This window comes from Acomys russatus, chromosome 27 (assembly GCF_903995435.1).
Source record: "Acomys russatus chromosome 27, mAcoRus1.1, whole genome shotgun sequence".
Lineage (NCBI taxonomy): Eukaryota > Metazoa > Chordata > Mammalia > Rodentia > Muridae > Acomys > Acomys russatus.
Window position 1 is genome coordinate 7,886,184 of NC_067163.1, and position 24,677 is coordinate 7,910,860.

At 44.8% G+C, this 24,677-nt stretch overlaps 1 protein-coding gene across 2 annotated transcripts; it reads left to right on the forward strand.

Annotated features, from left to right (window-relative positions):
- The first annotated feature begins 824 nt into the window (after positions 1–824).
- Cfap97d2 (CFAP97 domain containing 2) lies at positions 825–24,159 on the forward strand. Of its 2 annotated transcripts, XM_051169920.1 has the most exons (5): positions 825–984; positions 14,834–14,914; positions 16,140–16,258; positions 18,556–18,723; positions 23,645–24,159. In XM_051169920.1, the coding sequence occupies exons 1-5, from the start codon at positions 895–897 to the stop codon at positions 23,649–23,651; spliced, it is 465 nt and encodes a 154-aa protein (XP_051025877.1). In that variant the 5' UTR covers positions 825–894; the 3' UTR covers positions 23,652–24,159. The 2 variants fall into 2 exon arrangements, with proteins under 2 accessions (XP_051025877.1, XP_051025878.1); XM_051169921.1 differs by lacking the exon at positions 18,556–18,723.
- The last annotated feature ends 518 nt before the right edge of the window (positions 24,160–24,677 follow it).

Here is a 24,677-nt window from a genome sequence, read left to right on the forward strand (position 1 = left end):
AGTGGCATCTGCCAATTCCATACTCTAAGTTCTGGAAACCTAATATTGCAAAAGCCAGAATTCTGAAATTAAGACGTTTCTTTTTTGACAGTCTTTTGAGTTGCTAAGGAAAGCTTGTCCAAGTCAGATTTAAAAAAAAAAAAAGTAATAACTTGGGGCTTTCAAAATGACTCAACAGGCAAAGCCACTTGTCACCAAGCCTGGTGCCTGAGTTTGGTTGCTAAGAACCACATGGTGGAAGGCAAGAACCAAACCTCACGTTACCCTCTGAACACCACATGAATACCATGGCACACACAAGCATTGATTAACTAATTACTTAAATGTAATAAAAATGAACCCTAAAAACTAATAGCTCAAAATGACCAAAACTTTGTATAACTGAGCCTCAACTCAACTGAAGAAAGAAAGAAAAGAAAATGTGCTAACTTGGAGTTATCTAAATTATTCTAAATGATACAAAGACAGAACCAGAAGTGTTTCTTTCCCCTCAAGAAATGCAAAGACTAAAAAAGGAAAGAAGTGAAGAGAGTGACAGGTGGTAGATGAGGAAGAGTAAAGACACCAGCATGAAAGAGGGCACCTGGGGGCCCATTCTGTTCTGTTCTGTTCTGTCAAAAGAGACGGCCTTTGGCCTCTCTCTCCACATTCTCTTCTGGAGCTGGGAGCTGGGTTGCTGTCCCCAAAACAACAACTGTGAGCTAATCAAGACCTCAAGGCAACCATTTAGCTCTCAGCCATTGTTCAGAAGCCTCCACAGGGCAGCCCAGGCAGTGCGGCTCTCCTTAGGCCCGGGTACCATGACAACAGTCACATGACCCGCAAACAGCTCTGCGGAGGCTGTACTGATGAGCCTGCTCTTCTCTCAAGGGAGCCTGGAGTTTGTTATCTGAGATGCACAGAGCCCCCCAGATGACCACCCCTTGGGCTAGTCGGGACCTGCAGAGAGCCTGGGAGAAAAGCTACCAGGACCACAGGAAAAAGGTAGGAAGAGACCCACTAGCCTCAGCTGGGGCTTGGGGTGTGAGGCAGAGCCCTGGGAAGTAGGCGTGGATTCAGATGGTCAGGATGTCCGTTTCTTTTTTAACTAAGGAAATATTTTATTTCGTGTGTATGAGTGTTTTGCTTGCATGTATGCCTGTGTACCACGTGTATACCTGGTGCCTATGGAGGCCGGAAGGCACTAGACTTCCCTGGAATTGAAGCTGCGTACAGTTGTGGGTGCTGGGAACCAAACCCACATGCTCTGGAAGAGCGGCCAGCGCTCTTAACCTTGATTAGCATCTTTCCAGGCCCAGAATAGCAATTCCTAAAAGAGTCATCACTGTGTCAACGGTGAACAAGATTCCCACAGACCTGGATCCAAGACCATCCTGTGCCCAAACACAATGCATGTTCCTAAAATACCCAATTTCCCCCAGAATGCTTAAAACCCTTTTAGGGCAGGAAGACCCATGTGTCCACTCCTGGTCCACACTGCATGCACCAGAAGACACAAAAACCTACCTGTGCCTGGAAAGGGGAGAGGCAAGTGTTGCTTCCACTCTCTGGATTAAGACGTGAATATTGCTTAAGAACATCCGGATGGGGTTCAGCCCAGTTGCCCTGCCCTCTCATTGGGCTCCCCTGCTAGCTGCATTTCATTCTAAGGTCTGGACACTTCAGGAATAAGGCGATCTCCGTCATCACTTTTTAAATGATTGCCCCAGCGACCAAATCGATAGTCAACCCTGTTTCCTTCTGAAGTTCCCTGGGACACTCTAAGAGGCCAATTCATCCATCTCCAGGCTCACTCGACGCTCCAGCTTTGCTCATTCTTGCTTGCCTCTGAGGTTCCCGCGTAGCACTCCTCCCCAGCACTTTGGAGGGCCCAAGCTCACTTTCTTGTGTCTTATTCCAAGGCCACCTCTCTCGAGAACGTCCTCTGTCCCCTACTATTAGAAGCACGGCATGGCCTCTGGGTTCTTGTTCATGCCACCATGTTGGATTGCATGTTCATCACATGCCACCCGTCCCACTGGCTCCAATCGAGAGTGTTCGCTGCAGTGTTCCCCATCATCTCCGATCGCAATTGTATTATCAACCTATAGTAACCACTTGACAAAGAGCAAGACAAGGGAAGGGGACTGTCGTAGTTAGGGTTTCTATTGCTGTGATAAAACACCATGACCAAAGCAGCTTAGGGGAGAAAGGGTTTATCTGGCTTCCACTTCCACGTCATAGTCCATCATCAAGACTCTAGGCAGGAGCTTCTGCAGAGACCACAGTGGGGCAGTGCTGACTGGCTTCATGGCTTGCTCAGTCGGCTTTCTTATACAACTCAAAACCACCTGCCCAGGGATGGAACCGCCCACAGTGCACTGGGCCCTCCCACATCAATCATTAGTCAAGAAATGTCCTGCAGGCAATCTGATGGAGGCATTTTCTCAGCAGAGGCTCCTCGTCCTAGATAGATGGCTAGGTTGGTGTCACGTTGACAAAAAGCCATGCAGCAGAGGGACAACGTGTGACTGTGGCCCAGATACCAAGGTCCCTGGTGGGTGACAACAGGCATGAACAGATGGGAGAAAGGTGAGGAGGAGCAGCAAAGGACAGGATCCCTCTTTCCCACCCCGAGCACAACCAGTTTCAATAAAAACCAAACCGTGTTTCACATGAAGAGGAGAGACTTCCGCCTTTTGAGTGGTTAGTGCTAGATTGAGAATCTCTGAAAATGCAGAGTTTGATGAAACTGAGAAAAGAGAGCACTGTACCCCCAGCCTCTAGGGACACCCTGGAACCACCTCTAGAGTCTTTGTGAGGTGGGTACTTTGGGACCTGAGTGCCCTTCACATCCTGCTCCCACTCTTCAGCCAGCACCACCATGGCGCAGTTGACTGCTTTTTAGGCAGTGCTTCTGTCTCCCTCCTGGCCTGCTGGCTTCCTTCCTTGACGGTCTTACCCTGCCTGTGGAAGAATCTGCAGACCTGAGGGTGCATTGATAATGCCTCTATTGGTCTGTTCTTTATGCTATATAACACCCCAGAGTAGACAACTTATAAACAGTAGGCATTGGTTCCTTACAGCTCAAGAGGCTGCACGCTCAAGATCAGGACTCTGGAGGACTCAGCCTCAATGGGATAAGAGAAGGCACAGGCAGATCTCTGAGGATTGTTTTATAAGGGCTTTAATTTCATTCATGAGGAAAGAAAAAATCATGAGTTAATCATGTCCCCAAAGGCTCTGCTTATTAATGCCACCATAGGGAGGGTCAAACTTCAGCATGAGTCACAGAAGAACACAGAGCCAAACCATAGCAACCTGCCAAACTGAAATCACAGGGAACAAAGGCCTAACCAAAACAAATAAACAAAACAAAAACAAACCTGGATTTCCAAACACGATGGGAAAAGTACAATGCACCCAATATGAAAACACCGGAAGGAGAGGGAAGAAAGGAAAAGAAGACGTATAAGAAGCAATAATGGGACAGTGTCTCCCAAATTCACATCAGACATGACGGGAGAGATCTGAGGAACCCAGGGGAGGCTGTGAAGCATGAGTGTCTCAGTGTACACATGGGCAACATCACATTCAAGGTGGCGGGGGGGGGGGGGGGGGAGAGAGAGAGAGAGGGAGAGAGAGAGGGAGAATCTAAGGGGTTAGTCAGATGTCCTAGCAGGTGAGGAACCTTCTGCCAAAGCTGGTGACCTGACTTTCATCCTTGTGATCTACATGATGAAAGGAGAAAACCAATTCCCATGTGCCCACTGACAGGCTGTGGAATGCGCACAACAAACACACACATAAACACATAGGTGTAATAAGAAATATATATATATATATATATATACACACACACACACAGATAGTAACAATGGCCTGGAGTGTGTGTGTCTGCATATACCTCATCAATACAGGAACAGGAGGGAAGTACTGGGACTTGGTTGCTGTGAGGTACCACACTGCTCATGACATATGATGACGGTATTTGAAAACGAGCTGGGAATAGTTGTTAAGTGTATGTTGCAAACTCCATGGGAAACAGTAAAAAAAAAAAAAAGAGGGGGGCGTCTTGAAAATGTTTAGCTGAAGTGGCTGGAGAGACGGGCCGGCTGGCTGTTCTTGCAGACAGAGGACTTGGGCTCAGCTCCAGCAGCCAAATGGAGATCCACAGCCTCCTGTGACTCCAGTCCTAGAGGACCTGACACTCCCTTCCGGCCTCCTCACATACCAGGTACACATACGTACATGCAGGCAAATCATTTGTACACATAAAATGAAATACATATTTTTAAATATCAAATAAAACTAGAAAAGGCAGAAAGCTAGTATAAAACACAAAACAGAACCAAGGACAATGTGGACGGTTAGAAAATAGTAGCAAATGTAGTAATATGAAGCCAACTGGATCAACAAACACTTTGTATGTCTGTAGCCTAAATTAGTGATTCTCAGCCTTCCTAACGCTGCAACCCTTTAACACAGTTCCTCCTCTTGTGGCAACCCCAACCATAAAATTATTTTCATTGCTACTTCATAACTGTAATTTTACTGCTGTTATGAATTGTAATGTGAATACTTCTGAAAGTAGAGGTTTTCCAGAGGATTCATGACCCACAGGATGGGAACTGCTGGTCTCCGTCCACCAATCAAGTGACAGAGATTGGGACCTGTGAAATCTTCAGCAGGCAAAGGTTCTTAAGACCCAGTGGCTTGAGTTTGATTTCCTGGAACCCACATGGTGAAAGGAAAAAAACCAAGTTCTGCAAACTGTCCTCAGGCCTTCACATACATGTTATAGCATGCACATGCACACATACAAAATAGATAAATAAATATTTTAAAAGGAAAATAATCAAAGTAGATGAATGTGTGTGTGTGTTGACAATAACAAATCCACTTCAGCATAAAGATACCTAGGTTACAAATAAATGGAACAGAATAGACCATGTTAGCACTAACTAAAGGGAGACAAGAATAACTGTTTTTTTAATCTTAGGCAGAGCAGACTTTAAAACAAGGGATTTTACTAGGATTAGAAGATTATAATGTGGGCTGGAAAGATGACTTAGAGGTTAAGAGCACTGGTTACTCTTTCAAAGGTCCTGAGTTCAATTCCCAGCAACCACATGGTGTCTCACAATCATCTATGAGATCTGATATCCTCTTCTGGTATACATCCTCTTCTGGCATACTGTATACATAATAAATAAATAAATACCTCTTAAAAATAAAAGAAAATTACTATGTGATTACAATGGGGTTAACCCTTCAAAAAGATAATAGTCCTTAACATGATGCAACTAACAATAGTGGGTCAAGCTGCATGGAGCAAAAAGAGTTAGAACTGCACGAAAAAAACACCAAACAAACAAACCGTGAACTAAGAGGGAAGGAGAACAAAAGTATAATGAAGAGTAAGTATGATCAAATTCCATTATATGAATATGTGGAAACAACTACAATTAAATATGTGCTGATTGTTAAAAGTAGGGGAGAAGAACTAGACAGCTCTATTATCACAGTTGGAGATGTTAATACCTTCAGTCAAAAATAGATCACCAGGAAGAAAATCAGTAAGGAAATATCTGAACTCAGTTAACACTATCGCTCCATTTGATTGAAATCCGTAGACTGCCCCACCCAATAGCAGCATAATATTCATTTTTCTCAAAATCACCTAGGATGTTCACCAAGAGAGACCATGCCCCAGCCCATAAAACACACCTCAGGAGCCCTAACAGATCAGACACTGTATGACGTTTGTCCTCGATAACTATGGAGCTGAACTTCCATTCAGACGCCATGGAGAGGCTGGGATGTAGCTCAGTCAGAGCATTTATCTGGCATGAATGAGGCCCTGGTTTTCATTCACAGTGCAACCGAAACTAGAGACTCTGAAGCAGGCCGGTAGCTATTAAAATACTGAATCAACAATTAATTAGCTTCCAAAATGGAAATCTCTGAGACCAGATTGATTTGCTAATCAGTTTTTCCAGATATTTAAGGAAGAGGTTGTGCTAATTCTCTACAGTCTCTTTCCAAGGCTAGAAATAAAGACATTCCCTAACCCTTCCCATCAGGCCAGCTTTATCTGGTAACCCAAACCAGATAAAGGCATTATAGGAAAACCACAGAGCAATAACATATGGATATAGATGCCAAATCTCAACAGAGCACTAAGAATTGAATCCAGCATTTTATTAAGAATTACATACCACAACTAAGTGGTACTCATCCCTAGTATGCAAAGGTGGGTTATTATTCAAATGGTAATTAATATAGCCCATTAAACAACAACAAGGAAGAAGATGAAGAGAGAAAGAAGGAAGGAAGAGAGGGAGTAAAGAAAGAAATCAAATCAGAACAAATTGGGGGACTAGAGCTACTGCCTTCAAGACATACCCTAAAGTTGGCCTGGAGAGATGGCTCAGCGGCTAAGAGCACTGACTGCCCTTCCAGAGGTCCTGAGTTCAATTCCCAGCAACCACATGGTGGCTCACAGTCATCTATAATGGAATCTGATTCCCTCTTCTGGTGTGCATGAAAACAGAGCACTCACATACATAAATAAATAAATCTTTTAAAATTTTTGAAGACATACCCTAGAGCTATAGTCATCAAAATGGTATGGTATTGCTCAAAGAACAGTCAACTAGATCAATGGGATAGAGTAAAGAACCAGAAAAAGCATACAGATGATTATAATTGGATAGTATTTCACAAAGGATCAAAAGCAATATGGTGGGCAAAAATAATCTTTTCAATATATAGATTTGAGTCAACTAAACACATATGTATGTATGTATTATGTACATATGTATGTATGGAGGCAGAGGCAGATGGATCTCTGTGAGTTCAAGGCCAGTCAGGTCTACAAAGCGAGTTCCAGGACAGCCAGGGCTACACAAAGAGACCCTATCTCGAAAAACTAAAATAAATAAATAAGTAAACAATGTTTCTACACTGTGGGAAACAATGTTAGAGGACACAGGAGACAAGCTACAACCTAGAGAAAGGCTCGTCAACCATGTATGTGATAGATGATATTTTCCAAAATGTACAAAGAGCCCTTAGAACTCAACAGTAAGAAAAACAATCTGACTTAAATATTGGGCTTAAACTGAACAGACACCTCCAGACAATACATACAGATGGCAAATAAGCCTGTGAAAGACACTCCTCACCATTTTGTGTGGAAAAGGCAGATTAAAACAATAATTAGACAGCACTACACTCACTCAGGGACCTCCACACAGGCATCTATTAGAAGCCTCCACCAGGCTGTCCCTTGGGTTCCTAATAACGCTGCTTTACACAGGCATGCATGGCCACATCACTAAGCCCTGAGGACCAGCTTGTCCTTCATCCCTACTCTCCTCAGTGAGGTTAAGGACTGAGACCAAAAGCTCTAGTCCTCTACAACTGCATAGGCAACCCCTGGTGACTGGCCTCCATTTGAGGTCAGGCAGGAGCTTCGTCATCAGCTGCCTCACTGGCTCCCAACCAGAAGACACCTGTGGCTTTTGAGAGCTCCAGCCTTCCTGTTCTGTAAGGACGTGGAGGAGAAGAAAAGACTAAACATTCCGCGCCCATGTAGAGAGCAACAGGCTATCCTAGAAGATCACAGTAAAAGACACAGACAGACGGAAAGGGCTGCAATATCTTTGAAGATAAACACTTGATACACAAAGATACCATTTTCCCTTGAGTTGCTTGTCTCCTTAGGAAAATCCCCTGGGACTAGATGCATTCACCATCAAGCTTACCTGGTAGGTCATGCAGGAACTTTCTGGAAAGAAAGTATGATCCGAGGGGGACTAAACCTATGATACCAGATGCTGAAATCACCACACGGCCTCTGGACCTAAGCATGCAAAAGCGCTAAGCACGGACCAGAGACAGACCAAAGGCACAGTGTACTCAATTACATATGAAAATCAGAAGACGGTAAGAGAAGTGTCACTGCAGACTGTCTGCAGACAGCTGTAGCCTCCTCACTTTTCCAGAGACTGGGAGCAGAAAACCAAGCTGCAGCGAGAGAGTGGGGGAAGGAGGAAGGAGGGAGGATGGGAGGGAGGGAGGGGGAGAGATAGTAGATATAAAGATAGAGATGGGTAGATAGATAGATATAGATGGATAGATACAGATATAATCTCATTGCAGTGTTCCCTAGTGGTAGAAGCAGAAGAGTGAAGAGCAAGCATTGTGCCCTTCCATGGGGAGTGAGAAAGAGGCCATCTTTGAGACGAGTCTTTTGTATAGCAGTGCAAATTCACCCCTGAGGCTATACCTGCCCACTGGGCTACATCCGCGTGCTACACTGAGGATTACGTTTCCAGCCCATGAATTTGAGAGCACATTAAGACCCCAATGGTCTCTTAGTCTGTTTGGGATGCCTAAAACAACAAAGGTTTGTTTTTCACAGCTCTGGAGACTGTAAGTCAAAGTGCTGGCATCTGCAGTGCCTGGTGAGGGCTATTTTTATAGATAGTGCCTTCCCCTGTGTCCCTCACGCTAGGATCTATTAGGCCATTTATCCCATTTAGAGAGGCTCTGCCCCAGAGCCTCATCACCTCACAGAGACCCAACCTCCTGATGCTAGGGGCTAAGATTTCAATATACGAATTTGGAAGGCACAGATGTTTAGGCCCCAGAAACAACATCTCAAGCAATGTGAAAAGTGGTACTGAGAGGTAGGATGCTGTTTACACACAAAGGATAAACCTAGGTCTACTCTTGCTGGCTTAGCCTGAGCTGCCATGGGGAATACTAGACTAAACTATCTTTTTTATTTTAGGTTTTTTTTTTTTTTTTTTTTTTAGTTTTTTGAAACAGTCTTTCTGTGTAGCTTAGCTGTCCTGGACCGGCCTTGTAGACCAGGCTGGCCTTGAACTCACAGCGATGCACCTGTCTCTGCTTCCCAAGTGGTGGGATCAAAGGCACGCGCCACCATGCCTGGCTGGAGTAGCCTATCTTAAAGCAGAGACATATGTCTCACAGTTCTGTGGGCTGGGAGTCTGGTGTCAAAGTTGCTGGCAAGGTTCTGTCCTTGTAGGGTGGTAGGGTCCTTGTAGGGTTCCATTCAGCACACTTTCTCTCATATGACAGAGAGGACCAGTGCTCTCCCTTTGTCCTGTTACGGGCTCTGCCCCCTCGAACTTCGCTCAGATCCACCTTCCTCTGGAGGACCTTGTCTCTGTGCTCAACTCCTGGCATTAGAGGGCCAATCCAAAGTCTCAGGGCTTGGAACACACACATTCTATCCTAAGAGAAATTCCAGAAGGAGTATAGATTTAAATATAAAAATCCACGTGAATGTGATGACACATGCCTGCAATTCCAGCAGCATTCTTGAGGCTAAGAAGGAAGACTAAGATTTTGAGACCAGCCTAGGCTACATAGTAGAGTTATACCACAAAAAATATAGCCAGGCGTGGTGGTGCACACCTTTAATACCAACACTCAGGAGTCAGAGGCAGGAGGATCCCTGTGAGTTTGAGGTCAGCCCTGTCTACATAGTGAGTTTCAGTATAGCCAGAGCTACATAATGAGATCATGTCTCAAAACAAGAACAAAAATGACACAAAAATAATTAACTCCACAAGTACTAAAAATGGAAAGATTATTCTATGGAACCATAGTAGAAATAATTTACTAACCATAATCAAACCCCTTTTATTGTACTGTATTTTATTTTATTTTTGTTTTTTCGAGACAAGGTCTCTCTGTGTAGCCTTGGCTGTCCTGGGTTCCCTTTGTAGCCCAGGCTAGCCTCAAACTCACAGCAATCTGCCTGCCTCTGCCTCCCGAGTGCTGGGATTAAAGGCATGTGCCATCAAGCCTGGTCTCAAAACCCTTTTAAAAAGAAGGAAAATTTATAAACTTTACTAATAAAAATATATATACCAGGGCACACACAAAAAAATAAGCGAAGGAAAAGCAAGCATAAGTAGCGAAAAATAATTACAACTTACATCACAAAAGGTTATACTTACATGTAAACTCTAAAACTGGGGAAAATGAAAGCGGACGAGTAATAAGGAAAAACAGTTTTTAGAAAATTTTCAAATAGCTTTTAGCCTATAAAAAGATTGTCAACTTCACTAATAATAAATAAATGCAAATTAAGCTTGCCCTCTAGTACCGTTTCCCAACTCTGATGTTGGTGAGGAGCCCAAATGTCATTGGCAGAGCTCTGGGGTAAGGGCCACCATCATCCTCGCTGGTGTGTGTGAGAGGCAGGGCCCCATGGGGGAGCTGAGCAATACCTCTTTAAATTGCACATGTGTTTATCCTTTGCCCCAGCAGTCCCCACTCCAGATACACTGGCAAATGCACAAAGACAAATTGCAAAAGAGATTAATTGCAACTTTTTTGTAATAGCAAAATTGGAACCAGTTCAACTATTCCTCAATGGGCAGCTGGGTAAACAGGTTACTTTACACCTAATGACTATTGTACAATTTTGAAAGAGTAGGAAACTTCTCTGCATGCTACTGTAGCGTACTGTAGTGTTTCTAGAATGCAGTATGTTGCAGTTTGGGTATGGTTTAATGTCTCCTAAAGCTTCATGCACTGAAATTTAAGCCCCATCACAAAGCACATACATCATGAGGGTAGAAACTTGACCTACTATGACGTTGAGGGGTAAAGCCTGTGGGGGTGACTTGGACTAGACAGTGCGTTCAGGGTGCAGCCCCGAACTGACTCCTGGTGGCTTAACAACAGAGGGATGGTTGGAGGTTTGTCTTCAAGGTGGAGCTCTTGCCTAGCATAAAGGAATACTTGGTTCCATCTCTACATGTAGATAGAAGATAAGAACAGATGATTGATAGATAAATGATAGATGGATAGATGATGTGAGGCCAGAAACACACACACACACACACACACACAGAGAGAGAGAGAGAGAGAGAGAGAGAGAGAGAGAGAGAGAGAGAGGCAGATTTCTGCTCCTTCTGATAAAATGTCATAGTGTCACCCATGTTTTACTCTTACCAAAGAGGAAAACTGAATTTGAAATTATAAATGCTAATGCATAGGACATATCAAGTAATACTGTCAGTAAAAACTCAGATAGAGAAACTGTAGATCAAGTTACTTGTTTTCACAGAGAAAACAACCTGAAAAGAAACATAAGAAAGGGCTGGAGAGATGGCTCAGAGGCTAAGAGCCCTACCTGAACTCTTACTGAGTTCTATTCCCAGTCAACCACATGGTGGCTCACAACCATCCATAATGTGTCTGGTGCCCTCTTCTGTATACTTAATAAATAAATAAATAAATAAATAATTTTTTTTTAAAAAAAGAAGGATATCTGCTGATCATAGAATGGATCGTTTTACTTGTCCCAAGTCAAAGAGAAAGAGAAGAGATGGAGGAAGAGAAGGAGGGAGGAGAGCAGCAGGATGCATAGTGTGCAAACACTGAAAGAACTGCAGCTGCTTGAGGCGTGAGGCTGCGGTATTGAAACTGTGTGGGTGCGTGCGTGCGTGCGTGCTCAAGTCCCGAGTGGACTACCACCTGCTGGACCTGCTTGTTGAGCTGGGCTGGTGCACACAGCAGGGATAGAGAGGCTGGGCTGCGATCAGGCTGTGCAGAGTCGCAGGAACGCCCTCTGCAGGCTCATTAATTACAACACTTTTTATGGTTGAGTCTTTGTTTTTGTTTTTCTGTACTGAAGATTGAACCCAAACAGGATTTGTATGCCCAAGTCAGGTGCTCTACCACTGAGCTGTATCTTCAGCTCTTTTGGCTTTTTGAGACAGGTGTCACTAGGTTGCCCAGGCTGGCCTCAAACCTGTAACCCTCCTGGTTTAGCATACACCACCAGGCCTGGCCTTTGTTTGAAATTTTACACAAAAGTTTAAGATAATTTCTAGTGGGGGGGGGGGGAAGGCAGAAGGATCATGACATTTACTGTGCAGCCCTGGCTGACCTGGAATTTGCTGTGTAGACCAGGCTAGCCTAGAACCTGCCTCTGCCTCCTGAGTGCTAGTGTAATTATCTGCACCACCACATCTGGCTCTCCATAAGTTTTGAAACACTAAATAAAATAATGAGTTGATTAAAGTTCACTGCCAGTGAGCAGAAACAAATGCTAGAACAACAGGTACAGTTTGAGCTGCAGAGAATAGAGTGGAACTGAAGGAGGGGACAGAAGTAACCTTTGTGTTTTAAACTAGCGGAGAACCATCTTAGAAATATTACAGAAGCCACCGTGCACCCCTGCTCATGTCTCCATCTCTGTCTGTGCGGGGGGTAATCTTGATTGCCAACTTCGTGGGGTTCACAATCATTACAAAAACAAATGTCTGTGTATATGTGTGAGAGAAATTCTAGATCTGGTCAAGTGATAGGGGAAGACATGCCCTAAGCGAGGGCAGCGCTGTCCCGTGGGTTCTGGGCTCTGTGAGTGTGGATGCGGTGTCTGTGAGTGTGGACACGGTGTCTGTGAGTGTGGACGCGGTGTCTGTGAGTGTGGACGTGGTGTCTGTGAGTGTGGACGCGGTGTCTGTGAGTGTGGACGTGGTGTCTGTGAGTGTGGACGCGGTGTCTGTGAGTGTGGATGCGGTGTCTGTGAGGTGTCTGTGAGTGTGGATGCAGTGTCCGTGAGTGTGGATGCGGTGTCTGTGAGGTGTCTGTGAGTGTGGATGCAGTGTCTGTGAGTGTGGATGCGGTGTCTGTGAGTGTGGATGCGGTGTCTGTGAGTGTGGATGCGGTGTCTGTGAGGTGTCTGTGAGTGTGGATGCAGTGTCCGTGAGTGTGGATGCGGTGTCTGTGAGTGTGGATGCAGTGTGGCCAGCTGCTTCAAGCTCTTGACCATCACGATGGCTGTACCATCCACTGTGAGCCAAAGAAACCCTTCCTTCCTTCCTTCCTTCCTTCCTTCAGTTGACTTTTCCCCTGCATTTTGTTCTAGAAACATGTAAAGTGACTAAAATATGCTCTCTAACTCCCCCTCACACATACACAGAGAAGCATTTAAGAGGGTACAGTATGCATTTTATCCCTAGTCTCTCACTGTGTGGTCCCCAAGAGCGTTCTCTTTCATAACACCAGTACAGTCTTCAAATACGTGATGTTGGCACTCCACGGTCCATTTTCCAAGATGTCCAAAGAATGTAGCTGTTTTCCCAAGACAAAACCATTGCCTTTAGCCTTCGTACCACTTGGAGTAGTTTAATTTCCTGATTTCATGTCTTCCAGGACACGGGATCCTTAAGGACGCAGTATACTTGTTTCATAGAGTCCTCTTTGGGATTTTCTAGTGTTTCTTTGTTAAGTTAATGCATATCCACAGCCATGAATAGAGCAAATAAAATGTCATACCTGTCTCATTATGGAGACAGAGACACAATGTGGCCACCTGTATGCCACTAGCAAAGATACTGTCCCATGGTCACAGATGCACCAGTTTCCCAGAACCTAGATCTGGAAACCTCTGCATCAAAGACCTCCTTGCCTGTCAGACTGCACAGCTGCTGGAAAGTCTCCTATACCAGTTCTGCAAATTCACTGCTGGGTTTCACACTCGGAATCTGTGTTCTATGTCTTTAACATACAAAAGGAAGTGCCATATAGTGCATCCAAATACCTCAGTCAACACAGACTGAAGCATAAAGCAAGCTAGTGCGCTCGCTATTCTGAGTAACTGTACAGATAACATCTTCATCTGGCTCTCAAAGAAACACGCAAGAGAGCTCTACTCAGTCGTCTCAGAGTAATCATGGCCCACACAGAATCTGCAGGGTATCGCCAACCCTGGTCAACACCTTTATCTGTCTTGATGTCACCAGGTATCAAAACAGTGTGTGCACCCCCTGCCACTTGCCCTAATCCTGTTACTCTCTTGTTCTCTCCTCTCTCTCACTTTCATCGCCAATAGCCTTGAATTGGGCCCATTCCTTTGAATCCATGCCCGGGTCCCTGAAGGACCACCGTTCCCTGGCGTCTCCTCCTGCTTCTACTCTTGCTTTTCTTACACACAAAGGCAGTGTGACTGTGTGTGTGTGTGTTAGTGTGTGTGTGTGTGTGTGTGTGTGTGTGTGTGCAAGAGTGCCCCACTCTCTAGCACTCTGTTCAGTTCAACAGTCCTCAGCCCTTCACTACAGTGCAGCCACAGGGTTGACCTTCCAGATCACCTGACACACACGTTGTCGTTTTGTTTATTTGGTTAGCTTGGTTTTCTACTTGTTTTGGTTTGTTACTATTTTTGGCAGTATACGCCAGGCCATGTGCTCTAACACAGCGTCCCACCCCAGCTTCACTCCGAATTGTCGTTTTAGAAATGCTCCGAGTATGCTCCTTGGCAACTCAATCACTTTCAGACTATCAGATGACAGATCCTAGAGTCAGTGATCTGTTATCAGGCATCTAGAACATAAGGGACTCCTTTTACTGCAAGCCAAGACATGCACAGCTCTTGTGTGAATGCAATCTGTCACCATTTAAAAGATATGCTTTCCCCAACTCTGCAAGGGTTGCTTTGCAGTCAGTCCTACCATAAGGTAAATGCTGAATACATTGTTGGGGCTCAGACGCTCCTGCAGGGTGCAGCACGGCCTACAGGAGAGTACTTGCCACAGAGTGTTGGGCAGAAATGACTGATTGTTGCCTCTGAAGCAAACCTCACCCTGCATCCCTGTGACTCTCCATTCAGTAACAGAATGTGGGCTCCCTTCTGAGGGCTACCTGGTCCCTTCCAAGGGTCCAAGTCAAATCATGAGCCTCAGTGAGAGCTTCCGACCAGGGGCTTTTTGCAATCTTTGGTACAAGGTCCTAATGGGGATGTCACAGAACCTGCTCAAACTGCCCCCAAAGACTTACTGCCCACTCTGTGCTGCAGGTCCAGAATGCCCAGCCACTAGTGGACACTCACCCACCACAGACTTACAGCCACCTCTACCTAAAAGTCAAGAAGCTGAAGGTATGTGCCTTGTTCTCTTCTAGCCACGCCCCCCAGCTTACAAGGTGATGTCAGCTCAGAGCCCTGGTATCTAAGTGGACAAGCTCTCTGGTCTTGTCAAAGACATGGCATCACCTAAGAGACCAGCTGAACTTGTCCTGGCCCGATGGAGCTGGCTAGTGATTGTACCAGAACCTTCTATGATAATGCCCCATCATGTCATAGACATAGACAGATAACTCCAAGGCCATTTGTACAGTGCAGCACCAGATAATTAATTAGCATCATTCCTTTAATGATTTTTTTGACCACTTCCAGATTTATGTTTCTTGAAGTGTAGGCCATGGGTGAGAGTGAACAACAGTCATGCTTGCAGTGATGCCCCCGAGGCAAACTGAAAAGTCAGCTGAACAAAGAGCTGAAGAGCAGCTGAGCAAACCAGCAAGTCAGTCAGTTCACAAGCCCAAAGCAGAGCTTAGTGGTCCCACCACTCTCGTGGCAAGATGGGAGAAGGGACCAGGGAATCCCTGGAAGCTTGTGGGCCAAGTAGCATGGCATATCAAACAGCAAACAAGAAACCCTGTCTCGGGGCTGGAGAGTTGGCTTAGTGGTTAAGAGTACCGTCTGTTCTTCCAGAGGACCCGGGCTCGATTTCTAGCACCCACATGACAGCTCACAACTGTCTGTAACTCCAAGATCTCACACCCTCACACCAATGCACATAAATTAAAATTTAAATAAAAATATATTTAAAAAAAAAAAAGAAACCCTGTCTCAAAATGGACCCTGAAGATGGACAGCCAAGGTTGTTCTCTGACCTCCACAGGCATACACACACACACACACACACACACACACACACACACACACACACACACACACACAGTGGGGCAAGTGACTAAGTGACTGTAAGTATAATCTTTTCTATACTCTGGAATCAAATATACCCTTATTCTGAGCAGCATAAAATGTCTCTTGAGATAGTTTCTTTGCTAGCATGGCCACCAAATGCCAGTTTAACGGGCGACCTAATTGTACAAGGCAGTATATCTCCTTGCTGCTACTGCAGCCCATCCCAGTGATTTCACCCCAAAGATACAGTGATCACCCCTTGCTCTTGTCCCAGTGCCCAATATTGTGGCATACCTGCTGGCTGCTGCTGACACCTCAGGAGACTTACAGAGTGTGGCTTTGAAAAGTATGTCTGGAGGGGCCTTGGGTTATTGAGGGGTCCCTGTGTCCACAGATGGAGGAAGAGAGACTCTCCATCATTGACAAGGACAACTGCCTGCTTCTGCAAAGGGTGGCCTCCGCCATGAAAACCAGGGGACAGACTGATGGCCAAAATAACCTCACACAGAGAAGGTAACAGAAGGGCTCTGGACATTTGTCTTGGCTAGGTCTGAGTTCAAGGTCGGGGGGACAGGGGCATAGTGACCCAGAGGCGAGGCATTCTTTCCTATATCACAAGAGTCAAGGTCAGTGCCCACATGCTCCCTGACTCCAAACCCTCCTCGAGGCTCTGAGATACATCAGGACACAATAATAGATCCAAAGTGACAGCAAGCCCAGCCACACGCCTGCTGTGTGCCAGGCGCTATTCACAGAACCTTCTCAATTGCCATACTCAAAGGGACCAGGCAAGAGAGAGGCTGTGTTCCTTCTCACTTCACAGAGGAGAAACTGAACTACAGTAAAGCTGCACAACTTGCCTACAATCGCCATTTCTGTGGAGGATGCACGGTGTGTCCAAGTTGCACAGCACCCAACAGCCTTGCAGTGCTAGTTCCTCATCTGGGAGGAAGCAAAGGCTCAGATCTGATGCCCGGGCAAGAGTGTGGCTGTTCCCTTTATGCTGGCATTGCTCTCTGAACCCTGTGATGCCCCTCAGCTTAGAATGCTGCTTCCCAAGAGGATGAAGGGAGACAGGCTTTCATGTTCCACAAAACCTCCTATGGATGCTCTCTTGAGTCCTTCATCCTTGCTTCTGCAAAAGGCAGTGCTTACCCCCCCCCCCCTCAGTCCTTGTAGCCACACACCCTAGGAGACCTCTGTAGTTTTTCCCTTTGGGTGCAGAGTCATGGTGGTGACTATACAGGGTCTCTGTGATGCGGGCTTTGCTGCAAATACTCCTGAACTCTTTAACCCTTTAGAGCAGTTCCCAGATTCATAGTAAACTAAACTGCAGGCAAGCCTCTGGCACTCACACTTCCTGTCAAGGAGGAGACAGAGGTGCCGTGAATGTGGCCGCTAATTTAGGGGAGTCCTTTCCATTTCAAGGACACAGGTAACTAGTAGATGGTAGCAACACAGCTAGATGTCTTATTAAGAAAAAGAAAAGGCCAACACTTTGAGAGGGACCATACAGCCAATAAGTAGAGATTCCTCCTGATTTAACTTTTCCACCTTCACTGAGATATACTTGGCACTTGGTAAACAATGTCTTGCAGTTGCAGTATACAGTTTAATGAAATGTGGAGATGATGCACACAACCCCTGCTCGCCATTCTTCTGGTGCCAGATGGGAGTCCTCATGACAACCAGGCACTGGATGTGGGTGGCTCGGTGGTTGTACGCATGCTCTGCAGAATGACACTAGTTTGTTTTCTTGTTATTTGAAGACATGACTCCGGCTCTCCTGGAACTCACTAGGTCGACTAGGCTAACCTTGAACTTACAGAGATCTTTCTGCCTGTGCTTCCTGAGTGCTAGGATTAAAGGTGTGCATCACCACACCTGGATAGATTGACATGGTTGAGGACACCATTGGGTCATCCTTGGACTGCTGAGTGGCACCCTGTCCTAGAGGCCATGCTCTATGCACTCACCTATCGATAAGCATTTAGTTTGTTTTTGGTTACTACTAATAAGGTTTCAATGATCATTTATGTTTAAACAACAACAACTTATACCTGCATCTGCAGAGACAAGCAACTCGGTAGAAAATAGAGAACGCAAACAAGCCACCCCCAGAGGGACCCCCTGAAGGAAAAGGTAGGAGTCCTTGAACTTGCACCCCAGCAAAATCAATGACAAGTATTAAACAGAAATAAAACAAAAGCCAACCATTTAAAGGTTCTGTAAATCGTCATGAGGACGCATACACATGGAGAAACATTTAAGGTATCAGTTGCAATGAGGGAGGAAGCTACAGTATTTGAACTGTGCTCACCCCAAGCTGTTCCACACATTAGACCCACCTTGTGTTAGAGCTGAGGCTGGTTCTGCACACAATAATCTTCATAAAATATGCATTTGTAGTTGGTTTGAAGCATTTAGCACTTCCAAAGCAGACTAGACTCCTCATGCCTCTGGCTACCTGCCATCCTTCTCCTCATGGTTGTTGGGCCTTCCTCCTCTTCTTGCTGTCAGCCCTACTCTCCTTTTGAGGCTGTATCCAGCATTGCCTCCTGGCTGCCACATCAACTCTCCCTTAGGGGCATGGCATCCTTGCCTTATGAGCTCAGTGCCCACTCCCCCAGTGGACAGAAAGCATCCTGGTATAGGGACATGGAGGAATGGTTTGTTGAATATTTCTCAACAGGAAGCAAACAAGAGCCTACCAGGCCTGATGATACATAGGCTCCCTTTATGAGTGCAGAGTAAGTTTTCTCTTCCATAACTCTTGGTATGTGAAAGAAGGTGAGTATTCCTTTCTGAAGTCTAAACAGGAAGACAAGAGAACAGGCACTTAAGAAAGTGCAGAAACAAAGCAAAGTCCTTCCGGAAAGACTGAAGCGCAGAGTCCTGGTATGGAGCACAGAGATGGCAGAAGGATTGGGCTGCCATGGCCAGACGTCCCTGCAAATGCGGACAGACCTGGAGAAAAGGTACCTGCAGTTCTTTCTTGTTGTAAATATGCAGCTATCTGAAAGTCTTGGCTTCATCAGATTTCATCACACACACATTCCCTGATTCTAAGCTGTCCAGAGCCTTTGGTACATGTGCCTGAGAGTAAATGCCTCAAGTCACAGAAGTCACAGTGAAGCTTGGGGAATCCTCCCCTGAAGAATTTGCCTTTCTTTCTTCCCAAACTTACAAGGAGATAAAAATAAGTTCGGCTGATTGATTATAGGTTCAGGAGCAGGGGGAGTTTGGTAAAAGTAGTAACTTGGTCAGGTAGTAGTCATCAGACCTTATTATGAGACCATGTCACTACCTGATTTACCTGTTCTACTCAGAATTCAGGACAAAAAAAGAAAATCTACAATCTTGAAGAATTTGCCAGAAAACTTATATTCTAAATCTCTCCTCTTCATCTAACCCAGTTCCCTGGTAAATTCGTAATTCTGAATGAAGAATAATTTAATTCTGTCATCATTATCCTTATAAATGTCTTGATGAATCAAAGTAATTAGGGGTTTTAAGTTTTTACTCACCGTACTTGTGCATAATGCTGTTTTCAAAAGCAAATCTATTTTAGGGGAAACTATAGATACCACATTAATAACAAGTATCTAGGACACAGAGCCCACTCGGATCAAGACCCAGAACAACAGTGCTATCCCATAGACCCCTCCCAGTGGCACGCACTGTCCCCATAAGCACTGAATTTGGTCATTTTATTTCTGAGCATATGGCCTTCCTATTATTTGCCTGGATGTTTCTTCTAAATTCCTGGGGCATTAGGACAAATGAATTTGAAAAGTGTATAATAAGAAGCAGTTACTAAGTTGCAAAGTACTAGGGAAATTCAGTTTGCTTTATAATTTACACTGAAAACTTGAACATTTTGTTTCAAACCTTGATTTTAATTATAGAGCATTATCAGCACTTGCTATTGTAGAAAATAAGGCATTGACAGTACAGAATATTTGATTAGTAAGTAGTTTCCCTTCTCAGATACCATAGACGTGATCGCTGGAGCTAATTGTGGACATTTTCATTTACTCTGTGTGTGTGTGTGTGTGTGTTCACACAAACATGTTTTCTATAAATTTCTAATTCAATCACATTTCATAGATATCATTCAATGCCATTCCATAAAGATTTTTTCCATCCTCCCTTCTATCAGTTAGTATTTTTGTATATATATATGTCTTAATTTAGTTATACAGTTCCCAAGTTATAAAAAAATGATTATTTTCATTATTCCAAGTGAAACTGTGGTGATCAACCATAGTGCATATGTATTTGCAACTTCATTTCTAGAAGTAAAATTGTTCAATTGAAAGGTGGGTCCAGTAGTCGCCACTAACTTACTTTATAGAACCTTCTAGGTATTGCTCTCCATTGTGGAGTTAGAGTGTTGTTTCTCTCACATTCTAACATTGGATGGTACAGATAATTTAAGATTTTGAACTATGGATTTCCATCCATACCCTTTCATCTACTTCCTCATGCGTATCTTTTAGTTATTATCAATATTTCAGTATTGTCATTATTTACCTTTTTCCTATTGTTATTGTCACGTGTTTTCTCTCTCATACTGGACATTTCCATAAGGCTTATATTTTAGTAGTAAAATTTGACAAGATTTTCTTTACGGCCTCTCTTTAGTACTCTAAGAATATGACAGTGTTCTCCCATATTTTTTTCTTTAGTCTATAATAAATGTGGAATTTTTTATACATTGTGTAAATTAGTTATCAGAGCTTTTGGGGTGTTTTGTGTGTGTGTGTGTTTGTTGCTGTTGTTTTAAGACAGAATCTCACTATGTAGTACAGGCTGATCTTGAACTCAAATCCTTTTGTCTTGGCCTCCCAAGTGCTAAGATTACAGGCATCCATAACCCTGCCTTCCTTCAAAGTTCATTTTTCACTTTTTAGAAATATATTGGAAGTTAAAAAAAAAAAACTTTAAAAAAAAAAAAAGTACTGGTGCCTCTGCCAACCTTGTGCTTGAGTCATATTGCTAACACTTCTGCACTGGTTTTATTTAAGGCGGCCTTTAAGAGCAAAGATGAATTTTGGTTTTTAACCGAGTCCAGAATACTGTTTGTTCTCATTTCTGATTCTTCTATCTGTTTATATTTTGTTATTCTCCCGTGCTTTTCATGATGTTGATTTTGGGAGGTTATTTTTGTTTCCCAGTGAAAATGTCTAGAAAATGCTTGGAAGTAACGCTCCATTCAACCTTTCATGGCTTGCTCTCCACACTTTACATAAAAGGAAGTGGTAAGACTGACAGTAAGGGAGTGCTAAGAGAGAGGCATTAGGGAAGGCTATTCAGCTTGGAAATGGTCCCCTGCTGCTGCCACGCACGGTCCACACTCCATTAGGATGTTGCCAGCTTGGATCATGGGCAAGTCTGGCCCTGCAGTGGCTCCTGAGGGCAACTTCTTCAGGGCAACTCCCACCTCATCTTCAGCATTCATCTCTGGGGCTATGGGTACTTCGTCTGTGGCTCCAGAACTTTTCTCTTCGAGAAAGACAGGAAACAGCTGCTCTGTGGTCAGGAGGCAGCTTCCTGTGAGGATCCCTTCAGTCCATCTTACGCATTTCCAGAACCCCGACACCGGGCTGCATCGGTGCTGAAATGCCAAGTCTGTTCTTTGTTTTGTTTTGTTTTGTTTGAGACAGGGTCTTAACCCTGTAGCCCTGGCTAGCCTGGGACTTGGTATGTAGATCAGGCTAGCTTTGAATTTGCAAAGATCTGCCTGCCTCTTTCTCAAGTGCTGGGATTAAAGGCATGTACCACCATGTCCTATAGGTGCCTCAGCCTTTTATAAAGTTATGGAGTCCATTTAAACCCAACATAACTTAAATATCAGGTCAATGCAGATGACAAAAATGTATTGTTATGAAGCCACTACTGATCAATCGGGGCTGCAGCCTCAAAGGGATGTCGTGCAGCATATTTAAAGGATGAACCATAAAACGAGGGGGAGCAGGATGGGCTGTAGCATTGTCCAATTATATTTTGACATGAGGGGTTGAGCAAGGGAGTTTTCATCAATCAGGATAGGAGTGGGTTCCTGAGCCTGGAACATGAACTTAGTTTGACCCTGCCAATAAGATGGAGAAGTTGTCCCTGAGATGTCTGGGCTCAGACAACTTAAAACAGAAGCTGTTCAGCTACTAGGAAGTCCCCAGCTCCCCTAGGGCCTGGGATCTTGAACTTAGTTCCTCCCTAAGATTAAATGGAGTCTGAAAACAAAATGGCAGTATTTAGAACAAGTTTCTTTTGCTTGGTCCCAAGAAGACAAGTAAAATTGTGTGTGTGTGTGTGTATGTGTGTGTGTGTGTGTGTGTGAGAGAGAGAGAGAGAGAGAGAGAGAGAGAGAGAGAGAGAGAGAGAGAGAGAGAGAGAGAAATTATATTATCTAAAAATGGCAGGTGTAAGGAAGGCAAAGACTTGGTTTTATAGGATTAGAGGCCTGGACTGCACCCTGCTGGCCGGCCAACTTGATGTGGAACTTTCACCTTCCCTGTACCGCCTGGTTTATCATGAGCCTCTCACAGGCATGCTAGAGAAGACCAGCCTCTCCGAGCTGCCTCAGCAGCTTCCCTCACAGAGCTGCTTGCTTCATAACTCCAATAAGAGCAAACACTCTGCTGTCGGGAGGCTGTCATAAGCTCGTCCACTAAACCCACTGGCCGTCTTAGTGCTTCCTGGGGCATGGCCTCTACAATCCACACACAGACACCAGAAAACAAGCAAATAAACCCACAAATGATAAAAACAAACAAAAAAAAAACTAAATAAATGAACCACCCCTGACTGGTGATGCAGTAGGCATGCCCCAAGCTCTTCAGGACAGCTCCACAGTCCCCAGCACACTCAGTAAACACCAACTGGCCTCATCTCCTGTACTCATGTCAGGATTAAGTGAGCAGCATTTGCAAAAGGGCTATAAGGTTCCTGACGCAGGAAACAGCTTGTTTTAGTTTCTGTCCTTTCATCACCACACACTTCTACCACATTGGGTCAAAAATCTGGGGTTCAGGTGACACCTTGAAACCAATGGTCAGTTTGCTGATGTGGTGGAAGAAGAGACTCTACAATGAAATTGAAACGGCAGAAATCATCTGGTCATTTCACAACTGCCATGTACATCCAAGGAAGATACGCAAACGACCACCAAGCACATGAAAGGACAGCCTTTGTTGCTGGGGAGGTGGGAATCCGTTCCACAGTGAGACGTCCCTTCACACTCACTAAGTTGACTGGAATGGCAGATGATAGCATGTGGAAACCCTCGGAGGCATAGAGGTGATGCACTTACTTTGAAAAACACTTTGCTGGTTCCTCTGAAAATTAGACAGCAAACCCACACCTGAGTAGAGAAGAATTGAAACTGCAGATTGAGATGAAACTACACACACACCTGTATCTGCAACAGCATCGTCAACCATAGCCCGGGGTCCATAAACTGCTGAGTGAGTAAGCAGGAAGAGACGCATCTGTCGGTGGGATATTATCCTGCCACAAAAAGCATGAAGTCTTGTGTTGCTACAGCACGGATGAGGCTTAAAGGCATCAGCGAAAGAACTAGATGCCCAGATAGTAAATGCTAGTGGCAGTGAGACTCGCGGTCATTAGCAACCAGGAAGGGAGAATTGGGAGGAAATAGTTAAGGAATATGGTTTTGGGGGAGCTGGTAATTAACATGTTCTCAAATTATGCTGTAATTATAGCTATACATGTATTAATAGCTCCAAACCACTCCAGTGCTCACCTCAGAAGGTGGCTTCTATAATATAGAATTACTGTATTTCAGTCATGTCGTACGTCTTCAGTGCATTCTAGAGAACTGGGATTTTTTTTTTCCTAATGCCTACGGCTGTTGTGGCATTTTTGGTCCCACAGGAGCTGAAATTGATGCCCAGCAAGAGCCAAGCCTCTTCTGGATGCCCAACCTCAAGTGGAAAAGGTGAGGGTTCAGAACCCGACCATTGAAAGAAGACCAGAGCCCAGATGCAGCGATGAGGCCGTCCTGTGCTCGCCTCGGGGTTGGGGGTGGATGTGGGTGTGTGCAGGTCTTGGGGTTGGTGGCCTAGCATCTGAGGGCACGCTGGCTTCATGTGTGCCCCCGGGGACAGCTGTGAGAGCTGTGACACAGCAGCCGGGAGCTTCGCGGTCACGACCTTCGCCAGATGACACAGCACAGCTATTTATTGTGTTTCTTGGACTGATAACAAAAGACAAAATATGCAGAGTAATATTGGAAGCTACGGGATTTTGAAGTAGACGTTTCTTCTCTAACTATTAACACTTTTCTGAGTTACCATGAATTCTGTTAGTTGTATGCAGTTCCCTTACAAATGACTCTGTGACTGTCATTTTACCAAATACGTAAATAAAGTTGAGACCCTTACCCAAGATCCAGGACACATGACCCAAGAAGTCAGGACCCAGTGAGTCTTGCAGGGCAATTAAGGGGGTGTCTGAGAGTCCCTATCTGCCTATGTCCTCTGTTTTCAGGTAAGATCACAATTAAACTATTACATAACAAGGAGCTGCTCGCCTATCTGCTCAAGTGTAACTAAGAAAACTCATGCACATCATCTGTTCACTGAGCAAAGTCCTGTGGGGGTCTTGGGGCCTCAGAAGTGAGGAGGAGGGATGCTCCATGTACGCAGGGAGCAGTCCTTTCAGAGGAGATATGTCCAATTATCTGTGTGTATCTGTGTCTGTGTGGGTGTGGGAGGGGTGTCTGTGTGGGTGTGTGTCCGCATGAGTGTGCATCTGTGTGGGTATGTGTCTGTGTGGGTGTGCATCTGTATGGGTGTGTGTCTGTGTGGGTGTGTGTCTGTGTGGGTGTGCGTCTGTATGAATGTGTGTCTGTGTCTGAGTGTGCATCTGTGTGAGTGTGGGGTATGTGTGTGTGTCTGGGTGTGTG

Coding starts and splice junctions, on each gene's coding strand:
- Cfap97d2 (XM_051169920.1), top strand. CDS start 895: ATGCACAGAGCCCCCCAGATGACCACCCCTTGGGCTAGTCGGGACCTG. Junction 985..14,833: donor ACCAGGACCACAGGAAAAAG/GTAGGAAGAGAC, acceptor TCTGTGCTGCAG/GTCCAGAATGCCCAGCCACT. Junction 14,915..16,139: donor TAAAAGTCAAGAAGCTGAAG/GTATGTGCCTTG, acceptor CTGTGTCCACAG/ATGGAGGAAGAGAGACTCTC.